The 21,376-nt window shown below is 43.5% G+C and overlaps 1 protein-coding gene across 2 annotated transcripts in view; it reads right to left on the bottom strand.

The window, feature by feature from the left end:
• BMPR2 (bone morphogenetic protein receptor type 2) overlaps window positions 1-21,376 on the bottom strand; it is a 209,525-nt gene that overhangs the window by 37,005 nt on the left and 151,144 nt on the right. Inside the window, exons 4-8 of one of the 2 annotated variants that reach the window (XM_068245113.1) lie at window positions 20,614-20,724; window positions 17,134-17,225; window positions 12,838-13,068; window positions 3,161-3,275; window positions 298-458 (exon numbers count right to left, since the gene is read on the bottom strand). In XM_068245113.1, the coding sequence (XP_068101214.1) occupies window positions 298-458; window positions 3,161-3,275; window positions 12,838-13,068; window positions 17,134-17,225; window positions 20,614-20,724 (710 nt within the window). The remainder of the gene's footprint in view (window positions 1-297; window positions 459-3,160; window positions 3,276-12,837; window positions 13,069-17,133; window positions 17,226-20,613; window positions 20,725-21,376) is intronic. The other variant, XM_068245114.1, reaches the window with a different exon arrangement.

Genomic DNA, 21,376 nt, shown 5'->3' with positions numbered 1-21,376 from the left:
ACTCTCCACAGATATGAATGGGCCAGGAGCCAGGAGAAGAAGCATCACAGGTCCAGACACGTAACCATCACAAATATGACTACCATCAGAGGTCCTGTCAGAGCTAGGACTCATGTGGAGGAGGTGAGTATAACTAAGTGTCTTCCTGCATTTGTTTTATTGCATGCAGTTTAACTTCTAAGATTATTTTAGTTCATATACTCAATTTCAGATCACATATTTCTCTAAATAAAACTAGGTAGTCAAACCTGGCAGCGAGAAAATATTTTGCATTATTGATCATGTAACTATACTTGCCTCACTAATGGCTGCATTGTCTTCATCTCCTGGCCTCACTAGCCTGTTTCCTGTAAGTCGCATTGACAAGCCAAAGTCGCTGATAACACAGGTTCCGTCAGTCTTCACTAATACATTACGGCTGTTCAGGTCACGGTGTGAAATAGCTGGCTTATATTGCTCTGGGTAAAACAAATTAAAAAACATTTTATAATATAGGTACATCTTAGCACTGTAAATGGTGTTTAAAGGTGATGATTATCATTGAATATATAAAATAAACATGAAAATATACATTGGTAAATGTTGTATGTATTAGTAAATATTTTTACAGTGTAAGCAGCCATTTATTAGATCAGAACTATTAGGAGTACAGTAACGTTTCTCTTAAAATTTCTCTTAAAATAAACTTGGACCTGTTTGATTGTCACTTTGTACGCCAATAAAAAGAGGAAGGATTTGTCCTTATTCTCTTGCCTGCCTTGTTCTTCTGGCACCTTCCTTCCTCATGTGTATCCATCTCCCACAGTGGGTGCTTGTGCGATGGTGATCAGTGTGAGATGAAAGCAGACTTGGTAAGTATGAGGAAGGCAGAAAAAGCAACATGTGCTGAGAACAGTAGGCATAACCACATTTATTTCACTACAGCAATGTGCATGGCCATTAATGGAGGTTACCAAAGGAGATCCGGAGGAAGAGGTGATATGAAGCAAGGCCAAACTGAGCCAAGAGCCTCCTGGTGGCTCCAGAGCTGCTTAGTTACATCTTTCCATACTGGCATGCTGGAGTTTTTCTACCTTTTCTTTGTAGCAATGTGGAAACATCCTTTAAGGTTTTCTATCTTTTGCTTCTCACAGTGGTATGCCTTTAGACTACTGGATATGCCACTAAGCCTACTATATTAAGGGCAGCTATGCACAGTAGTACAAATCTCTGGCACTACTCACAGCAGTGAAGGCCAATTTCTTAGGCTGTCTGTGGGCTCTGCTTTTGCTCGACTGCCCCCCCCCCCCCCCCCAGTGTTAATATACTTTCAATTTCTGTATTTTAACATTTAATACAGAGTCCATGGTGTGTATACAGAGTGGGGCATGGTACAGTATTAGCAACTGACAGAAGAGAAAGTCCAGGCACTGTCCTCTGTTGCAAAAGTCTTTACTGTGTTTAGAGATGAGTGAACACACATAGCGTGCGTTTTCATGCCGCGGGAGTGAGACGGGGGAGGTGGATATGTTGGTGGTAACGGACGGGGCACAACAGCCGCTTTGTGTCAGCTGACGCTTGGTCATGTGCTTGATCAGGCCGTACTGTATTAGATAGGTCTATTTTTAACATTGAGTCTCAAGCAACCAGAAATCACACTTTTCTGGCATCAGACGATCCCTGTCGGTGCCGGATAACTAAGACTCTACTATATAAGAGCTTGTTTGTGTTTACTATAGATACATTATTGTACCTCTGAGGAAGCAAATTAAGTTAATGAAACGTGCATCAGGCTATTGTATAAGTATGTGTTGCCGCATTAAAATATCTTAAACTTACTTAAAATAGATGCACTAATGTCTTAATAAATATTAACAAAACAAAGGAATTCAGAAGCACCACTTGAAAGAGAGCCTACACTGCATGAAGAAGGAGGGATACTCCGAAACAGCATCTGTTGCTGTCAATGACTATTTACTTGATGATTATCTATAAAAAGAGCTTTATTATACGTGGTGCTCCTGGATGCCATCGTTTTGTACTGAAGGCTCTGCATAGTCACTTCTGGTATATACAGCACATGTTTTATCTCCATTGTGTACTTGTTATATGGACTTTCTTCTTAGTAAATAGTTATGCATGACTTCTATACATGGAATTGTATACACATATTTCAGCCAATTTATTCTCCTTTGTCAAGTTTTCATCTTTTCTTTCCTTTTTTTATTATTATTAGTTAAACAATCCCAGTAGAGTAGAACAGTAGAGTCTCCCCCTTGCCTTCAGAGGGTGAGGAGAGGCCTGTGCAGCTGGTGCTATGCTGCCAATTTCTCAACACAGCAATTATTATTGTGTACTTAGCTGGATGGGAGTTGGGGCTTTCCCAGTACAGGCAGCACTGATATAGACAGTACAGGCTGCACTCAGGCAAGAGGAATGGAGGAATCAGAGGCGTAGCTAAGGGTGAGCAAGGGGAGACATATATGTTCCTAAAGCACAGCACTTTGAGGCCGCCCACCATGGCCGCTGCACCCCCACGCTCATGAGAGGTCCAAAGTCCCCTGCTTCTCGACCTCCCTCAGCTGAGGAGTGCAGAAGCATTAGCAGCAGCAGAAAAAGCTTGGCACATTTGGCTATCTAAAGGGGGGTACATCTGGCCATATAAATGGGGGCACATCTGGCTATCTAAACCGAGGCACATCTGGCTATCTAAACAGGGGAAAGGGGGGCACATCTGGCTATCTAAAGGGGGTACATCTGGCTATCTAAAGGGGGGTACATCTGGCTATCTAAAGGGAAGCATATTTGGCTATTTAAAGGGAGGCACGTCTGGCTATCTGAATGGGAAGGGGAGCACATTTGGCTATCTATATAGCATTTGTACATTTCACTCCACCCATGAGCACGACCATATTCTGATGTGTGGCCATGCCCATTTTGTCGGAGGTTCTTTATTCCTGGGCGCTGAAACCCCTAGCTACTCCTCTGGGAGGAATATGTGAATATTGCTTAACCTGTAGTTCAGCTTTAAGTGCTGAAGAGTGAAGAAGCCTATTTCATGCAGTGTGCAGATAAACCATTGTATTATGAATATGCAAACAAACAGCGATGCACAGTTATACACTTCTTGATCTGAAGGACAAGCTTTTCATGTTTGGTACATGTCTCATTAGCATATTACCTCCTCGGAGCAGCTCTGTATGTAGGTATGCCAATCCTTTGGTTACTGAATGCGCCAATCGGCAGGAGCTGAGCCAGTCATTGGTGTGCACACTTAAATACTTGCAAAGGGATCCCTGCAGTTAACAACAGTTGTCATTATAATAACATATTTTATATCAGTATGAATCGTGTTTTTATGGCCATATTAGAAAAACTTGCAATTGCCATTTTAGGAAAACATAACACCACTGAAATGACATGTAACAACTCAGAAACCTTCATATATGGCCAGTTTATGGCTAGAACTGCACATGCAATTTTTATTGCTCAAGATCAAGAGTTGAGAACAGCATGATTTCAAATTAAGGTGCTTAAAACAATGCAGTAATCAGCAAAGAGTTCATTTCTTGGTATGCAGTGATTAAGGAGCACTATTGAAAAAAAAAAAAAATGTAAAATACATAATCCGATAATCCAAACATTTGTATAGCACTTTTCTCCTGTCGGACTCAAAGCACTCAAGAGCTGCAGCCACTGGGAAGCGCTCAAGAGGCCACCCTGCAGTATTAGGGAGTCTTGCCTTGAACTCATTACTGGATAGGTACTGCGTGACCCTAGCCAGGATTCCCTTAACCAGTACTCTATCCAGCCACTTAAAATACATGTACAAGAAGCCAAGAAGCAAATTTCTCCCAGTATAAGATGCACTACAAATTACTTTTTCCTATGTTGTTGTCGCTTACAGCAGTCAATAGAGATCCAACAGGGTTGGGAGTAGTCCATTTCCTCATGGAGGATTTTCAGGTATTTCTTTAAGATCTTATTGAATGGCAGTTGCTCAGTCCAACTGCCAGGACAGTCTCCAAATGACTAGGCAGACTGGCTGACATGCACGCCTTATCAAAGATAACACGCCTTATCAAAGTTAACGCGCCTTATCAGAGTAGCATAGCGAGCACTATGAACTTATGCCTGCTAATTGGCAATGGCACTCGTCCTGCCCTAAGCCCCTGCAGGTTCGTAGCGCTTGTTATGCTACTCTGATAAGGCGTGTTATCTTTGATAAGGTGTGTGATAAGGCATCCTATCTCTGATAAGGTGTGCTATTTGTCATAGCACGGTTTAGTGAATCAACCCCCAGGAGAGGAAGAGAATGAGAAACTTCCAAAGCAGGATCTGACAATACATACAACTTACGAGAGGTTCATTAAACCACTCATCTCTATCTATAAAAAATCTTTGGCTTTCAAGATTATCATTGGCACAGCTGTTTTTTGACCCTTTTGACAGATGTACCACCAGTCCCTGTCCCAATGGCCATCTGTTGGCAGAAGAGGAAGTGAAGTACCCCACTTGTGTAGAGTGTTAACAAGCAACCATCCACCCATAATTGATTAGTAAGTTTTTGGCAGCCTAGCACTGTAAGTAACTTCTATGTCTCCACCACACAATTTCCACAACAAATTGGATCATACTTGGGCAGAACCATTTCCTACATTGCAAAAGCCAGTATCTTTCCAGGATCTGAATAACTGGAAAGCATTGCATAAACGAAGACAGCTGGGAAGCATGATTCAGTCCTCTGTCTGCTTCCACCTACTAGAGATAATGTTTAAATGCATTAAATAGTTCTGCTCACATGGATCACATTGTTTTCTTAGAAAATGAAATAGCCAGGGAACACATAACAAAATGAATGGAGAAGTATTGCAGCAATGTGTTTTTCATTTATTGTCATGATCGGCTTGCAGTGTTCCCTCTACGGATGTGCAAACTGCCTCTATGGGAGAAGAGCTATTTTATATAGTATAATTAGTTATGAAGAATCAATGAAACAACCTCTGAAAATAATTAGTGTAAAGGGGAATTGATTATGTAAGCTTGACTGGGCAGTGCCACTGCCTCATTGTGCTCTGGCCATTTCTCCCCATTGTACAGTGCTGCTGAATATCTTGACACTTTATAAAAGCCAAGACAATACTGTGAATGTCACAGGCTGAAAGGAGGGTTCACAATGAAATAGCTCTGTCACATGGCTCTATAGTTAATTGGAGGTGGTCTCGCTCCCTGGAATGCCAAGAGGTACCAAGGAAACTCAGCTAAAGCGGAGAAGAAACATCTGACTGCGTTAGAAAGGGCCAGATATACAATTCATTTTATTACTGGTTACAGCAGGTTATTATGATGATAGCAAGGATGAACAATAACTAGAGAGAAAGTTGTAATTTTCAACAAAGATACATCTGAAATGATTAGTAAGAAGGGCTATAATTATCATAGGCATGAAGCACAGGGCCACACAGGAGCACTCAATGAGATTTATGAACAATGCAGGAAAGGCATTGTCATGTTAGCTTGCTTTCTGCTAATGTAGCTTATAACAGAAGAATAAGCATTCATAATGGCTTCAGCAGATTACACAAATGTGCATGGAACACTGTGCCTGCAGAGGGAGCTTTAAAAAAAACCACTGTACCAATGTTTGTGCACATGTGGATATGTACAAGGAGCCCTCATGTTACATACAATTAAAGTGTACCTGGAATGAAGTGATGTTACAGGGTACCTGAGGTGACATGTGACTTGGAGGATGTATTCACTAACCTATGTAAAACTTTACATGCACAGTCAGCACAGGTATAGCTTAGCTGGAGTTATGGATATAACTCCTGCTATAGAGGCAATATATACATTGCTGGCATAACATGTTACTGGCTGATGGGTGGCCACTAATGATCCAATCTTTTTCATCCAATTTTACCAAATCTATGTAATATAAGGGTACATTGAGTGAATATATTGAATGGATAAATCAAGCAGTTTTCTCATATTACATAGAAATGGTAAGATTGGATGAAAAAGATTGGATCATTAGTGGCCACCTTAGTCAGCCAGTAATGCACATTATGCAAGCAACATATTCGTTGCATATGTAACTTGAATTACACCATCTACGTAATTGCATTACTCCAGCTAAACCATACATGTGCTATTTGCACATGTAAAGTGTAACATAGGTGTCACGATTGTGGAACTTTCCCCGTGATCAGCGCACAACGCGTGCGCTGACACGGCGGAGATCCTCCACAAGCGTATAATTTGCAGGAACCCAGCAAAAGGTGCTACGCACCTGTAGAGGGAAATTCCTGTCGGCAGATGGCGCTGGGGAGTGCAGAGGAACCAATCCTCTGTACCTCCACAAGTGCCAGACAGGAATTGTACGAAGCGCAGAATGCAATCGCAAGAGAGGTGATTGTGAATGAGATTGAGCAAAAGGGATAGGTTGTATGTGTGTGCGCCAATCTAGTCGCCACTCCGCGACCGCACACACACAACAGCAGATACGAAATAGGAACGCGATCGCGAGAGGTGCGATCGCGAGACGTGACACAAGGCAGAACAGAATAGAATACAAGGGTAGCAAAGGCACAGCAAATACAATAAGGAGATATGGAAAATAACAACCGCTAGCTAACCGCGAACACCGCACTCATTCGCAACAGTGTACGCGGTTATGCGCGATCTCCACGTGATAAGCACAATAGAGACAAGCATGCCTAACTAACCATAAACAGACAAACATGAAACAGGGGACGCGAGCGCTTGCTTAACGGTTACCTCACCGAGCCTGTAGCAAGCGCAGCGGACAAGACAGACACACGAAAAACAAGAACTAGGCAGGAAGGATCCACCGCTCTTCCGCCAGAGCAAGTGTGATCCAAGCAGGAACATAGATCAGAAAGATCCACAGCCGCTAACGCTAGCGGCTAGTGCGATCTCAGCAAGACAGAACGATTCGCTATCAACCGCCGTTGGTGACAGCGCAATCGCGACCGACAAGACAGAACAGAAGGATCCCCAGCGCTCGCACAAAGTAGCTAGCGCGATCCCAGGAAACAGAACAGAAGGATCCCCAGCGCTAGCACAAAGTAGCTAGCGCGATCCCAGGAAACAGAACAGAAGAGATAGCTGGTAGCAACCGCTGCACCAGCTATACTCCAAGAACATAGATCAGAACCATTTCCTGTCAACCACCATAGGGACAGGACAATGGCAAACAGGCAAGACAAGACAGAACAGGCAATACAGATAATACAACCTGACTGGGCTAGAAGGGGAGCCAAAAGCAACCCCCAGGAATTAACTATACTAGATAGCAATGGCTGACACTCCAGCAGTGTCCATCAGGAACTGAGCAAGGAAGGGAAATGACCAGCAAAGCATTCTGGGAAACATAAAGCTCTTATAGTGCCAGTCATCAAAGAAGGCAGGTAGGGGATTTGCATAACGAATGTATGCAAATTCCCCAGCAAGAGAACAGAACAGAAACTTGCAATGAAAAGACAGGTCTCTGTTCCAGAGACCTGCAGCCCACAGACTAGAGGAATGGACAAACAGCTGTCTGCCTGTGCAGCCAGCTGAGCGGATCATCACAATAGGCTAGTGACTAGACCCAATGATGGGATAAACATGTGGATGCAGTCCTAGCCCTACGTAGAACTAGGCTGTCTTCCATTTTTCTTTTTCTCTGTAAGGGTTAAGAATCCAGGGCTATAAATCACAGTTTGCAGTCAGGTGGTGTTGAACATGGGCTGTAAACAGACATTTCAGATGACAGATTTCCTGTAGGTGAGAACAGTACACCTTGCATGCTTGACACACTGCAGAAGGGGATGGAGCAGTTTTGTTTACCAAACATCTTACTGTAATCTGAAAGGGCCCCACTCTTTTGGCTTCACTTTAAAACCTACAACAGGCACTAACCAGGTCCATCCGACAGGGTGGCTTTTTCAAGGGATTCCATTTGTGGTTATGGTTGCAAATTTCACATTCTCAATTTAATTACCTTAAATCACCCTAATAAAATAAATGTGTTAGTCAATTAATATTGTGAAAACCAAGGGGATAAGAATTTATGATAGTATATTTAGTTCAGCGGTTCCCAACCTTTTCCGGCCCGGGGAACACTGTCTGACCAAATTTTTCTCCGGGGAACGGCGCGGGGGGGGGGGGGGGGGGGGATGCGGCCCCCGGTTGTTTGCGCGACCTAGTGGACAGTGCCGTGCGCAGCAGGTTATGGAGGGGGGGGGGGGCTGGGGTGCGGCTGCATAGCTAGCATAGTTGCCCCAGTGTAGGGAGTTTAGTTGCCTCAGTGTAGCTAGTATAGTGCCCCAGTATAGCCAGTATAGTGCCCCAGTATAGCCAGAATAGTGCCCCAGTATAGCTAGTATAGTGCCCCAGTATAGCCAGTATAGTGCCCCAGTATAGCCAGTATAGTGCCCCAGTATAGCCAGTATAGTGCCCCAGTATAGTGCCCCAGTATAGCCCCCCAGTATAGCTAGTATAGTGCCCCAGTATAGTGCCCCAGTATAGCCCCCCAGTATAGCTAGTATAGTGCCCCAGTATAGCCAGTATAGTGCCCCAGTATAGCCAGTATAGTGCCCCAGTATAGCCAGTATAGTGCCCCAGTATAGCCAGTATAGTGCCCCAGTATAGTGCCCCAGTATAGCCCCCCAGTATAGCTAGTATAGTGCCCCAGTATAGCCAGTATAGTGCCCCAGTATAGCCAGTATAGTGCCCCAGTATAGCCAGTATAGTGCCCCAGTATAGCCAGTTTAGTGCCCCAGGATAGCGCCCCAGGATAGCCAGTATAGTGCCCCGGTATAGTGCCCTCCGCCGCTGTTATTACCTTAACAGCTGCCGCTCTCCCCTCTCCGGCGCGTGTATATTCAAGCAGCGTATCTCCGGCTGCTCTGTGTGATGCGGAAGGAAGCAGGGCAGCGGCTTCCTGTAACGGCGATATGTATCGCCGTTACTATGGTAACCAAGCCCTGCCTCCTGCGCATCACATACAGAGTAGCCGGGAGATACGCTGCTAGAATAAATACATGCGCTGGAGAGGGGAGAGCGGCCGCTGCTAAGGTAATAACAGCGGCGGCCGCGGGGACGGGCGAGAGGGGGATAAGAGGATGGCACACCAGGCAACGTTCCAAGGCACACTACTGTGCCGCGGAACACTGGTTGAAAAACGCTGGTGTAAACAGTATGGTGGCAGTGCACACATACAGGGAGTGTGAAGTGGGATAGAAGATGTACCATAGGAGCATGCTCCTGGCCTTGTATAGTGTATACAGTATGGCAGCAGTGCACAAATATAGGGAGTGTGAAGTGGGACAGAGCATGTACCATAGGAGCATGCTCCTGGCCTTGTATAGTGTATACAGAGTGGCGGCAGTGCACACATACAGGGAGTGTGAAGTGGGACAGAGTATATACCATAGGAGCATGCTCCTGGCCTTGTATAGTGTATACAGCATGGCGGCAGTGCACACATACAGGGAGTGTGAAGTGGGACAGAGTATATACCATAGGAGCATGCTCCTGGCCTTGTATAGTGTATACAGAGTGGCGGCAGTGCACACATATAGGGAGTGTGAAGTGGGGCAGAGCATGTACCATAGGAGCATGCTCCTGGCCTTGTATAGTGTATACAGAGTGGCGGCAGTGCACACATACAGGGAGTGTGAAGTGGGACAGAGTATATACCATAGGAGCATGCTCCTGGCCTTGTATAGTGTATACAGCATGGCGGCAGTGCACACATACAGGGAGTGTGAAGTGGGACAGAGTATATACCATAGGAGCATGCTCCTGGCCTTGTATAGTGTATACAGCATGGCGGCAGTGCACACATACAGGGAGTGTGAAGTGGGACAGAGTATATACCATAGGAGCATGCTCCTGGCCTTGTATAGTGTATACAGCATGGCGGCAGTGCACACATACAGGGAGTGTGAAGTGGGACAGAGTATGTACCATAGGAGCATGCTACTGGCCTTGTATAGTATATACAGCATGGCGGCAGTGCACACATACAGGGCGTGTGAAGTGGGACAGAGTATGTACCATAGGAGCATGCTCCTTCGGCTTCCATTCAGCTAGGTTTAGTCGGGAGCCAAGAAAAGGAACTAGAGTGTTGCAATAAAGGGAAGCCCAGCAAAATCAGGGGACCTGTAAGTTCATGTTAATTCTTGTGTTTAAGATTTTGACTCTATGCCTGAAGTGACCGCTATCTCAGAACATTTCATGTCTCCCATGCCATGTTGTGATTTTATCTAATGACCTTTTTTGTTTTCACACTAAGTTTGAAAATGAACATAAACAAACTGAAGGAAGGAACTGTTCTTTGTGTGTTTGTCTGGAATTGACAAACATTCAGTAGCAGACTGGCACCAGTATACAAGCAAAGTATATGCCAAGCAGTCTCCTATTGTAGCCCCCCACCCTTCTTATCAAATGAAAGCCTATCCAAGTGTCTATGCACAGCAGACATAGTGTTCTGTATTTGGGTAGACAGGAACTTCTAGAGATTTGCTTGTCTGTCACAACAATGTGAATGAGAAGCAGGAATGTGTGGGCTCCTGGCTGGATCCGTTCTCTCTTGCATTGTTGTGTACAAGGATATAGGATTTCTCCATGGGGAGCGTGACAAATCATTTCAAACAGACCAAAAATATTTTTGTTTTGACTTCAAATGAAAATTTAGCATTAAGACATCGGATCTGATTTGCTCGGTTGTCTGAGAACAGTAGAGATCCCTGCAGAAGCTAAGAGATCTAGTAAACCTAGATTGGATTTTTGTTTTGTTTGCTATTTAGCAAATATTTGCAACCTTCTCCCAGTTTACATCAGAAGTCAGTGGTGGGTGTGGAATGTTTAGTGGATAAATGATTGTGTGATTGCAATTACACACATTTGCAGTATACAGATATTTGTGCTGTAGGTATCTGCATGTTGCTGTATTATTACAAACACTTAGCAAAGCACCAACATTTCAGCACTCCCCCCTATGCCCTGATGTGTCCCACGGGACATACAGACATTGGCCACCTAAAACAAGACACTTTTTAAAAAAAACTAAAATCCATTTTGCGTTTGCAAATTTTAGTAAATCCACCCAATGTATTGTTACAGATTTCATACATAACTGAGTTTGTGTGAAATGATCTTTTCAACTCTAAGGGCCTATTTCCACTACAAGCAGATTGGATGCATAAAAACTGACTCCAATGAATGCCTATGGAAAAATCTGCATCAGAAAAATTGCGTTTAGTGGAAACAGGCCCATAGACATTCATTGGAGTCAGTTTTTCTGCATCCATTCTGCATCCAATCTGCGTGTAGTGGAAACAGGCCCTAAGTGGTAGTTTTAATGTTATGAAAGAGGAAATCCCAAATTGCCCAAATACATTCTGTACCCTACTCTGACTGGCTTCACTTTGCATCTGTAAAGTAAAACAGTAAGCTTTCAGATACAGTAAGGCCAGAAACCCACTAGGAACGATTTTCTGAGCTCTTTGCGATTTGAAAACTGTTGCTAATGTAAGGCTATGGGTGTGATCCCACTTGAGCGATTTGATTTTATAAAAATTCCCCATAGCATTGCATTAGCAAGAGCTTTTTCAATTCACTAGCGATTAGAAATCGCTTCTAATGGGTTTCTGGCCTAAAAGTTTTAAATATTGTGTTGCTGTGCTCTTCCCAGCCTCCTTTTCAAAATAATAAGAATCGAAGAAAGGATTCACAACATGAAAGCTGGCACTGGAGTTTTCGCACACTAAATATTTCATGTACACTGCCCCCTATTGGTCACACCTACTTTTTCACCAACCCGATTCAGCTTCACAACACCCAGCTAAAAACAAAATCTCTGGGGATAATATTGCTGTTGACATCATTCTAGCCCTTCAGCGCTCTCCTAACAGCACAGCCACTAGGAAGAGTTGATGCTGGATCAACCTGGTGGACATAAAACTACATTTCTACATTTAACTTGATTTACAATGGTGACTCAATAAGCTGCAAACTCACTGCTGACAATGCGGAATTATAATGAAGTCAGTCAGCAGTAGGTGTAGTCATTTGTTATCAAAGCAAATACTAGATTTACAGAGGTATGTCAAAAGCAGAGTGAAAAACAAATGGAGCAAATGTAAAGATGCTCAAATCAAGGATTCTGATAGGTCATCTGAGCAGGTGCTGCACTTTTGGTTTTTCTCCACTTTTGTTTGTGCTGGTTTTAATAGAATCATCCCTACAGTAACTAACTTCTTTTGTGACCTCTATGCTGCAACTGTAGTAAAATGGAAGCAACAAATGAAGGTACAGCATTCAGCTTTATACATAGATAAGTACATTTTTTTACATTTGCCTGGAGTTGTTCTTTAAAGGACACCTGAAGTGATAGGGATATGGTGGCTGCCATATATATATCCTTTTAAACAATACGTGTTTACTGGCATCCTTGCTGATCTTTCATGGATCAGTAGTACATCTGCAACAAGCATGCAAGATATACAATTAGTCAGAAACATTCGGCCTGCATACTTGTTCCGGGTCAACAGCTGAAAGTAAAGTATTAGAGGCAGAGGATCAACAGAACAGCCAGGCAACTTGCATTGTTTACAAGGAAATAAATATGGCAGTCTCCATATCCCTCCCACTTTATGTGCCCTTTAAGTTTACATTTGAAACCAGATTCATCATGAATCCCTACTGCTTTAGACTTGTATTTAGAAATTCATTTGTTGCCTATACATTGTACATAAACCATTAATACATTTTCTCTATTAAAAAATAGTAATCACTGCACTTCAACAAAACCATGAAAATGTTTTTCACTGCAGCCAAACTCACATTTGCGTAATACTCCATTACTAGTAAGTATTCCAACCGTCCATCTGAGGTCACTCTCTCATCCGCCACTATGAAATGGGCAATGTTATCATGCTCCAGAAAAGGAGTTCGGTAAATGCTTCTTTCATTGATGAAATTCTGCCGATTGTTGAAAGAAAAAACTTTCACAGCCACAGGACGTTCATCTAAGGATCCTTTGTAGACCGAGCCATATCGACCACGACCAATAAGCTAGAAAAAAACAAGAAAACCATAAACAAAAAATTTAATGTAAAAAGACACACACACACACACACACACACACACACACACACACACACACACACACACACACACACACACACACACACACACACACACACACACACACACACACACACACACACACACACACACACACACACACACGAAAAACCCCAGCATAACTTGACACCTAACTAAACAATGGGGTTGAAGGTCACTGGAGAGCATCAGTAAGGCTGTGTTCCCACTTGAGCTGAGAGCAGACCTTTTTTTTTTTTTCTGTTCATTGCAAAACTGACAGTGAATGGCTCCTATTTTATATATAGGAGCTGTTCACACTTGTCTCTCTGCAATGGATCCTTTGGATCTATTGTGTTAAGCTCATGATAATCAGATAAACAGATGTGGTCCCTATATAGCCTATGGGGGGTAACGCATCTGCCCCAGGCTCCAGCTGGATCATCGGAATGGACACTATACTGTCCGCTCCCGCTGGCCTACATGATCTGGTGCAAAAGGGAACCAAGCCTAATCCTGCCACAGACCATAGGTTTCTAAACGTTTACTTTTCACTTTTCAATTAAGTCAGATTATCTATGACTCTAGGTACATATTACCTTATTATATTGTCACCTTCCGTGCTGAAAACCTCATTCTGAGAACTGAAAAACTAACAATCCTCATTAAACTGTGATCACTATACAGAGACAGTAAGGACCATGTCTACACAAATCATTGCTTAACCAGTCATGATTTTATAGCAGAATTTCCATGATGAGCAGCATTGTTCAGATATCCTACCCGCTTTCCATGATTAGCACTTTCTTCATAGCACTCAATGTGAGTTTTATAAGAGCAACACAATTTATTGTGCTCATTCGCTTGCAAAGCTAGATCACTGATGCTGGGAATACACGGCTCGATTCTGAGCCATTTAGATAGCTCGATAGATAATTTCCGACATGTCTGATCTCCAGCTCGATCGTTTCCGCGCTCGATTCTGCACGGAGGACAATGGGTAAAGATAAGAAAAATGAGCAGAAGATAAAAGAATCGCCTGCAGAATCGAGCATGGAAAACGATCGGGCGCATAATCTAGCGGCAAAATCGAGCCGTGTATGCCCAGCTTAAAGAGAATCTGTATTGTTAAAATCGCACAAAAGTAAATATACCAGTGCGTTAGGGGACATCTCCTATTACCCTCTGTCACAATTTCGCCGCTCCTCGCCGCATTAAAAGTGGTTAAAAACAGTTTTAAAAAGTTTGTTTATAAACAAACAAAATGGCCACCAAAACAGGAAGTAGGTTGATGTACAGTATGTCCACACATAGAAAATACATCCATACACAAGCAGGCTGTATACACCCTTCCTTTTGAATCTCAAGAGATCATTTGTGTGTTTCTTTTCCCCTGCAGTTCTCATGCACTGAAGTTTCAGGCTGCTCTTTTCTTCCTGCAAACAGCTTTGCCCTTGTCTGTAATTCCTCAGTATGTGAAAGCCCAGCCAGCTCAGAGGACGATTTATCCAGCTTGTAAAAGATAAGAGAGAAGAGAGAAGCTGCCCTAATCTAAATAATACACAGGCAGTGTGCAGAGAGGGGCCTGGAAGGGGGAGTTCATAGCAGAACCACAACACTGAAGAACTTGGCAGCCTTCCAGACACAGGCAGACAAGTCTGACAGGGGAAAGATACATTGATTTATTACAGAGACTGTGATAGTAGAAAGTGCTGCAGTAAGCCAGAACACATTAGAATAGCTTTTGGAACTTGTAGGATGATAAAAAACAGGATGCAATTTTTGTTACGGAGTCTCTTTAAAGGACACTGTAGAACACCTGTATACATGCTAGATTCTCGCCATGAAAGTTGCAGATCGTCTCAGATATGTTTCCTAGCATGAGTATGAGACTTTAGAAGTGGTTTATTCTATAACTTACCAGAGTCATAACGGGGGCTACTTCTTAAACGCAGACCTCCTGTTTTTGCAGTAAGCATAGCACACTGCCTACACAGCAATTATTAGATATCCCAGCCATGGCTACTAAAACTAATTAAAATGTAAGTTTAAAAAAAAATGAATTTAAGCGTATCCCCAGTAACATAAATACTTCTAATGCGACCAGGCGGAAGGCCAGCAGTGTGTTATCTGAAATTCTTTTCATTATATCGTGATATTTTGATTCTCTGATTCCTATGTACGGTAAGTGTCTTCAGTTCTCATGCCTTGACCCTAAGTTCTACTTGCTCCTTTTGAAAAAAGGAGAGTTAGAGGGATGCACTGCTAGTTTCTCCTCTTTGTTCTGAGTGATATTTTTTGTCCAAACTCGTATTTTCTGTCTCTAATTACCTGGGCCTAAGGTAAGACCTTTGAGGTTATATAAAAAGAAAGTGGTGAATTGGAAAGAGAGAAGGAAGGGTATTTTGCTGCACAGTTGTTTTCTGAACACTGCTGAGATAATACAACTGAAAATTTGGGAGGCACAGCAAAGGAGGTGTAGATCATCTAGGGCCTACTTAAAACATTGCTTTAACTATCACTGGTGCTATGCGTGTTATGTGATTTGCTAGTATTAATTATTAGCAAACTGTTCCCCTCCTTTAGCTTACAGCTTTTTTATGTTGTGGTACTCCTTGCAATACTTTTCTTTCTCACACACAGGATTTTCCAAAAATGTCTCTCCTCCTCTGGAATTCCTTTTCACAATCCTTTCAGCTCTCACCACCTTTGCCACGTTTAAGGACAACCTATGAACTCACCTCTTCAAGAAACCATACATGCAATTTTAGCTATCTATATATATAATAGGCTAGGTGCCTCAACCTTCAAGCAAGAAGAAGAAGTAGCGTCCTGCCCCCAGGGCCGGTCCAAGCAAGAAGAAGGGGCCGGTCCAAACAAGAAGAAGAAGTAGTGCCCTGCCCCCAGGGGAGGTCCTACACTTGCCGCCGAGCTGGAGGGGGTAGCGGGCAGGAAGGGGGTATTGGGCACAGCGACAGGGAGGGGGGTCGGACACCCCCCCTCCCTCACCTGGGTCCCCCATCTGTGCTCCCCCTCTAGCCAAGAATTCAAATGTGATCAGCACCCGTGACATCGTTACTTTCAAGACGAAGTAACGATGGAGTACTATGACCATCCGTCCCTCAGTACCTCTTAGACGGCAGCAAACGTTCCAAAAAAGTGGTCAGCACCTCCAAAAAAAGCTCTTTTACATGAAAACATAGCTCTTTATTCAAAAATCTTAAAATCCATAAAAATAGATGGACAGGGTATGGGGCTGAATTTCAGCGACAGCCCGCTGTTTCAGACTTCGCAGCCTTTCTTCAGGCTGGACAGTCCCACACGCAGTACTGTCACGCCGGCCGTGATGACGCGCAGCGGCCGACGTAATGATGAAGAGCATCCTGGTCCAGGAAGTGGGAGCCCGACACCCGGCTCGGGTGTCCCTGGTGCGGTATACGGCAGAGGGACCGGGAGAAGAGCCAAGAGGACACCGAGGGATCTCCCGACCTACGATGGGCTGCAGAAAGCCCCAGGTGAGTACCAATTTTATTTTTTGAGGTCAGGGTCCCTTTAAGAGGTACATTTGTCGCAGAGTAAAATGTGCTGTAAATGACTATTTCCTATGTAGCTGACACTTACAGAATGTATTATTAATCTGAAAGCTCTGAACATCTTACTAACAAGTTTTGGACAACACCCTCTCCCCACCTTGGATTCTCCTAATTTCCTTTTTTACTGTAAGCACTCCCTGGACCAGAGTGGCACAATTCAACTGCCAGAATAGTCTGCAGGGAGTGCTTTTGAAAAGAATAAAGATATTTTTAAGACTCCTCCATGAGAAGATAGACTAGTCCACACAGCCTTTCAGTAAGAGGTTCAGAGATATCAGATTAATAATACCTTCTTTAGGTCATAGCAACATAGGCAAAAAGTAACTTATGGTGCATTTGAGAAACAAATGTACATTCATTTGTATGAGTACACATATATTTTATATTTTTAAGTTTTCCTTGATAGTGGTCCATAATGAACTCCCAAAAAGAAGTTGCTTACCTCCAATAACTTAAGATTGTCCAGATCTAAAGATGGTTCAGATGTTGCAGCTTCCATCATATTCATACTGTGTAGGCCTTGCTTGCGGTCTTCTAAAACAAACAAGTATATGCATGAGAGGATAAAGTACACTTATCAGCAGTGGTGCTCAGCAAGATTTCGGATATCCGAACTACCCACATAATCCAAACTTTTTCCACTATCTGAACTTTGAATAGCAATTCGGATATTTTTTTAAAATCCGAATAGACTATCGGAGCAAACTCGGATTTCCCATCTGAAATCCGAAATCCGGGCGGATAGTTAGTTCAGATATCCGAGTAGAAGCCAAAATCACCTTCAATGGCAAAAATCCCTGTCGAAGGCATCCAGGCCAAGAGAGAGAGAGAGAGAGAGAATTTTGGAAGCATTTTAAGCCATTTTCAGTTTCAGGTCACTTCCGGGTTTTCTATCAGGATATCCAAATCCGGCCGGATATCCAGTATATTGGGTTCGGATATCCGAGTTTACTCGGATACCACAAAGTTTGGATTCGGATATCCGATTCGGATCCGGATATCTGGGTATCCGGATCAATTCGGATTTTGAAAAGGGGTATCCGAGCACCCCTGCTTATCAGCAAAATATACTTCACTATTCTGCAGCTAGAGTTTACCCGTGCAGGAAGATGAATTGTAAAATGTCTTATGCCACATAAGATAAAACTGGAGGAGGATAGATGAAGTCATAACTAGATAAATTGTGATACCTCTCGTTACATTTAGCAAGTTCTAAAGATGTCTACTCCTTTCACACAATTGTTCTGATTAGCAAGAGGTGTTTTAGTTTTGAATACCATTCTCTCTAACCTCTAAAATGAGACTGTAGACTGTGTGATTGCCCCTATACACCATAGGTGACAGGCATTCTGGATTTGATTCACAAAAAAATTCTCATAAACCATATCTTCTTGCTTTATTTTCTACCTTATCAATAAAATAATGTAATTGTTCAGTTAAGGTAGCCATACATCTAGCGTTTCTGATTCAATCGACAAAGCGATTGACTTTATTAAGGAATCAACTTTAGTATGGTTGACCGAAAGTCGATCGACTAGTAACCCACACACTACAACCAATATCCTATGCAATTCACCTTTACATTCGATTTGACTGATATTGTGTCTCCATGCTCTGAATGCAAAAATCGATTCAGAGTTGATCCAATGACGTGAACAGTAGCCAATTCTTGTGCGATAGACCGATATCTTGCATCCTCGATTCGACCTGAAATCTGCCACTTTTCATAGATTGGGAATTCTGGAACACACTTGATTCTCTCTTGATTCTATAAAATGATCAAATCAAATTGTCGATCGTACAGCCAAATCTCTAGATGTATGGCTACCTTTACACTATTCCCACCTTTTTTGTACATTTTTGCTCCTGGTGGGCTTACAAGGTCCCACATAGATAAGGCAAAAACAGATAAGGAAAGATAATTCATCAGAAACGGTTTGCTAAATATACATTTTCTTTCTAAAAACTGAAGGCATTTACAAATATTCAGCTCTACCAGAGGAAGATGAAATTCCCATGATGCATCACTGAGTGAATATGCAAACCATTCCTTTATGCCCCTAAAAAGCAAACAGACTTCTAGACCTGCTTATTTACAGTGTACCTAAAGACTCTTAATTAAAGGGATACTGTAGGGGGGTCGGGGGAAAATGAGTTGAACTTACGCGGGGCTTCTAATGGTCCCCCGCAGACATTCTGTGCCCGCGCAGCCACTCACCGATGCTCCGGCCCCACCTCCGGTTCACTTCTGGAATTTCAGGCTTTAAAGTCTGAAAACCACTGCGCCTGCATTGTCGTGTCCTCGCTCCCGCCGATGTCACCAGGAACGTACTGCACAGGCCCAGTATGGTCTGTGCCTGCGCCGTGCGCTCCTGGTGACATCAGGGGAAGCGAGGACACGGCAATGCAGGCGAAGTGGTTTTCAGACTTTAAAGTCTGAAATTCCAGAAGTGAACCAGAGGCGGGCCGGAGCATCGGTGAGTGGCTGTGTGGGCACAAGATGTCTGCGGGGGACCATTTGAAGCCCCGCGTAAGTTCAACTCATTTTCCCCCGACCCCCCCTGCAGTGTTCCTTTAAATGGCTATAGGCTGTGAGTGGATATGTCTTTGGCTTCTGCTGTGCCTGCACTGGATCCAGCATCTTCTATTATTATGCCTTTTTATGGCATCAATGCTTTTGAAGTTGTGTGTTACAAAAAACATCAAACAAATCACATCACTAAAGTTATGTACCAATGGTAAATGCTTGTCGCTCAAAATGACTGTTAGGGATTCGGGTGGGCATAAGTTTAATAAAGAGCACGGAACTAACAGCAGAGAAGTGTGTTCTATTCTTTGAAGAGGGGAGGAGGGAAGGATGAACTTACCGGAATGTTTTATGTTTTGGGAGGGCTGTGCAGGAGCTAACCAACAGTTATTTTAAAGGAGAGGTGGCACAATGGCTGTGAACCTTACCTCTTCTGTCCTATGTAAACCAGCACATTGCATGCTAATTATGCTGCCCTACACAAAACATTACCAACATACTAGCCTGAGGCTCACAGACCCAATGTCTATGGACTTCCTGCAAGACCCAATGCCCCTGCCCCTCCTACAAGACCCAATGTCCCTGGTCCTCCTGCAAAACCCAATGCCCCTGGCCCTCCTACAAGACCCAATGTTCCTGGTCCTCCTGCAAGACCCAATGCCCCATGTCCTCCTGCAAGACCAAATGCCTCTGACCCTCCTGCAAGTCCCAATGTCCCTGCCCCTCCTACAAGACCCAATGCCCCTGGTCCTCCTGCAAGACAGAATGCCACTGGCCCTCCTACAAGACCCAATGCTCCTGGTCCTCCTGCAAGACCCAATGTTCCTGGTCCTCCTGCAAGACCCAATGCTCCTGGCCCTCCTACAAGACCCAATGCCCCTGGTCCTCCTGCAAGACCCAATGCCCCTGGTCCTCCTGCAAGACCCAATGCTCCTGGTCCTCCTGCAAGACCCAATGCCCCTGGCCCTCCTACAAGACTCAATGCTCCTGGCCCTCCTACAAGACCCAATGCCCCTGGCCCTCCTACAAGACTCAATGCTCCTGGTCCTCCAACAGGACCCAATGCCCCTAGCTCTCCTTCACCACCCAATGCTCCTGGTTCTTCTGCAAGACCCAATGCTCCTGGTCCTTCTGTAAGACCAAATGCCCCAGGTCCTCCTGCAAGACCAAATGCCTCTCGTCCTCCTGTAAGTCTCAATGCCCCTGGCCCTCCTACAAGATCCAATGCCCTGCTCCTCCTGTAAGTCTCAGTGCTCCTACTTCTCCTAAAAGACCCTATATACCTGGTCTCCATGCAAGACCTGATGTCCCTGGTTGGCAAAAGCATGATATGCATTTTAATACATTCACTAAGTCTGGAACATTACAAAGTATATATCACAGCATAATACATACCACCAAATATTCTGTATACAAAGAAAAAGAAAACAATCAGCACAGCTAGGAGAGACACAGAAGCCAGGGCGATTATTAATGTCATTTCACGGTTCAACCAGCTTGTAGGACCTGAAAGAACAAAACAATGATTCATTGAATACTATAAATACAATAGATGTCTACTTCACTTTGAAATTGACCCAAGCACAAAGCATCAACAATGCTATGACATTATTCCCTTTTTTTAAGTATGAGTAAGCTTAATATAAGTAGCTCTACGCTTTTGTAACCTTTGAGCAGAACCCAAAGTGTATATATGACTAGGCACTTGTTTAAAGAAATTCTGATTTTCCAACTGCCAGGATTTGCACCTAGAGAGGGAGTATGAAGTTTACGCTCCTTGTCACCATAAGAGGTCAGTGTGTGATGTAGAGAAGACAAGCTGCTCATTTATCATACCAACTCAACATATCAACATCAACTCTAATAATATGGAGGCTGCCATATTTATTCCCTTTTAAGCAATACCAGTTGCCTGGTTATACTGCTAATCCTCTGCCTCTGATACTTTTAGCCATAGACCCTAAACAAGCCTGCAGCAGATCAGATGTCTATGACATTATTGTCATATCTGACAAGATTAGCTGCATGCATTATTTCTGGTGTTATTCAGACATACTGTAGCCAAATAGATCAGCAGGGCTGCCAAGCAACTAGTATTATTTAAAAGGAAACAAATACGGCAGCCTCCATATTCTTCTCACTTCAGTTGTCTTTAAAA

This window comes from Hyperolius riggenbachi, chromosome 7 (genome assembly GCF_040937935.1).
Source record: "Hyperolius riggenbachi isolate aHypRig1 chromosome 7, aHypRig1.pri, whole genome shotgun sequence".
Taxonomy (NCBI): Eukaryota; Metazoa; Chordata; class Amphibia; order Anura; family Hyperoliidae; genus Hyperolius; species Hyperolius riggenbachi.
This window is presented reverse-complemented; position numbering and strand designations above follow the sequence as displayed.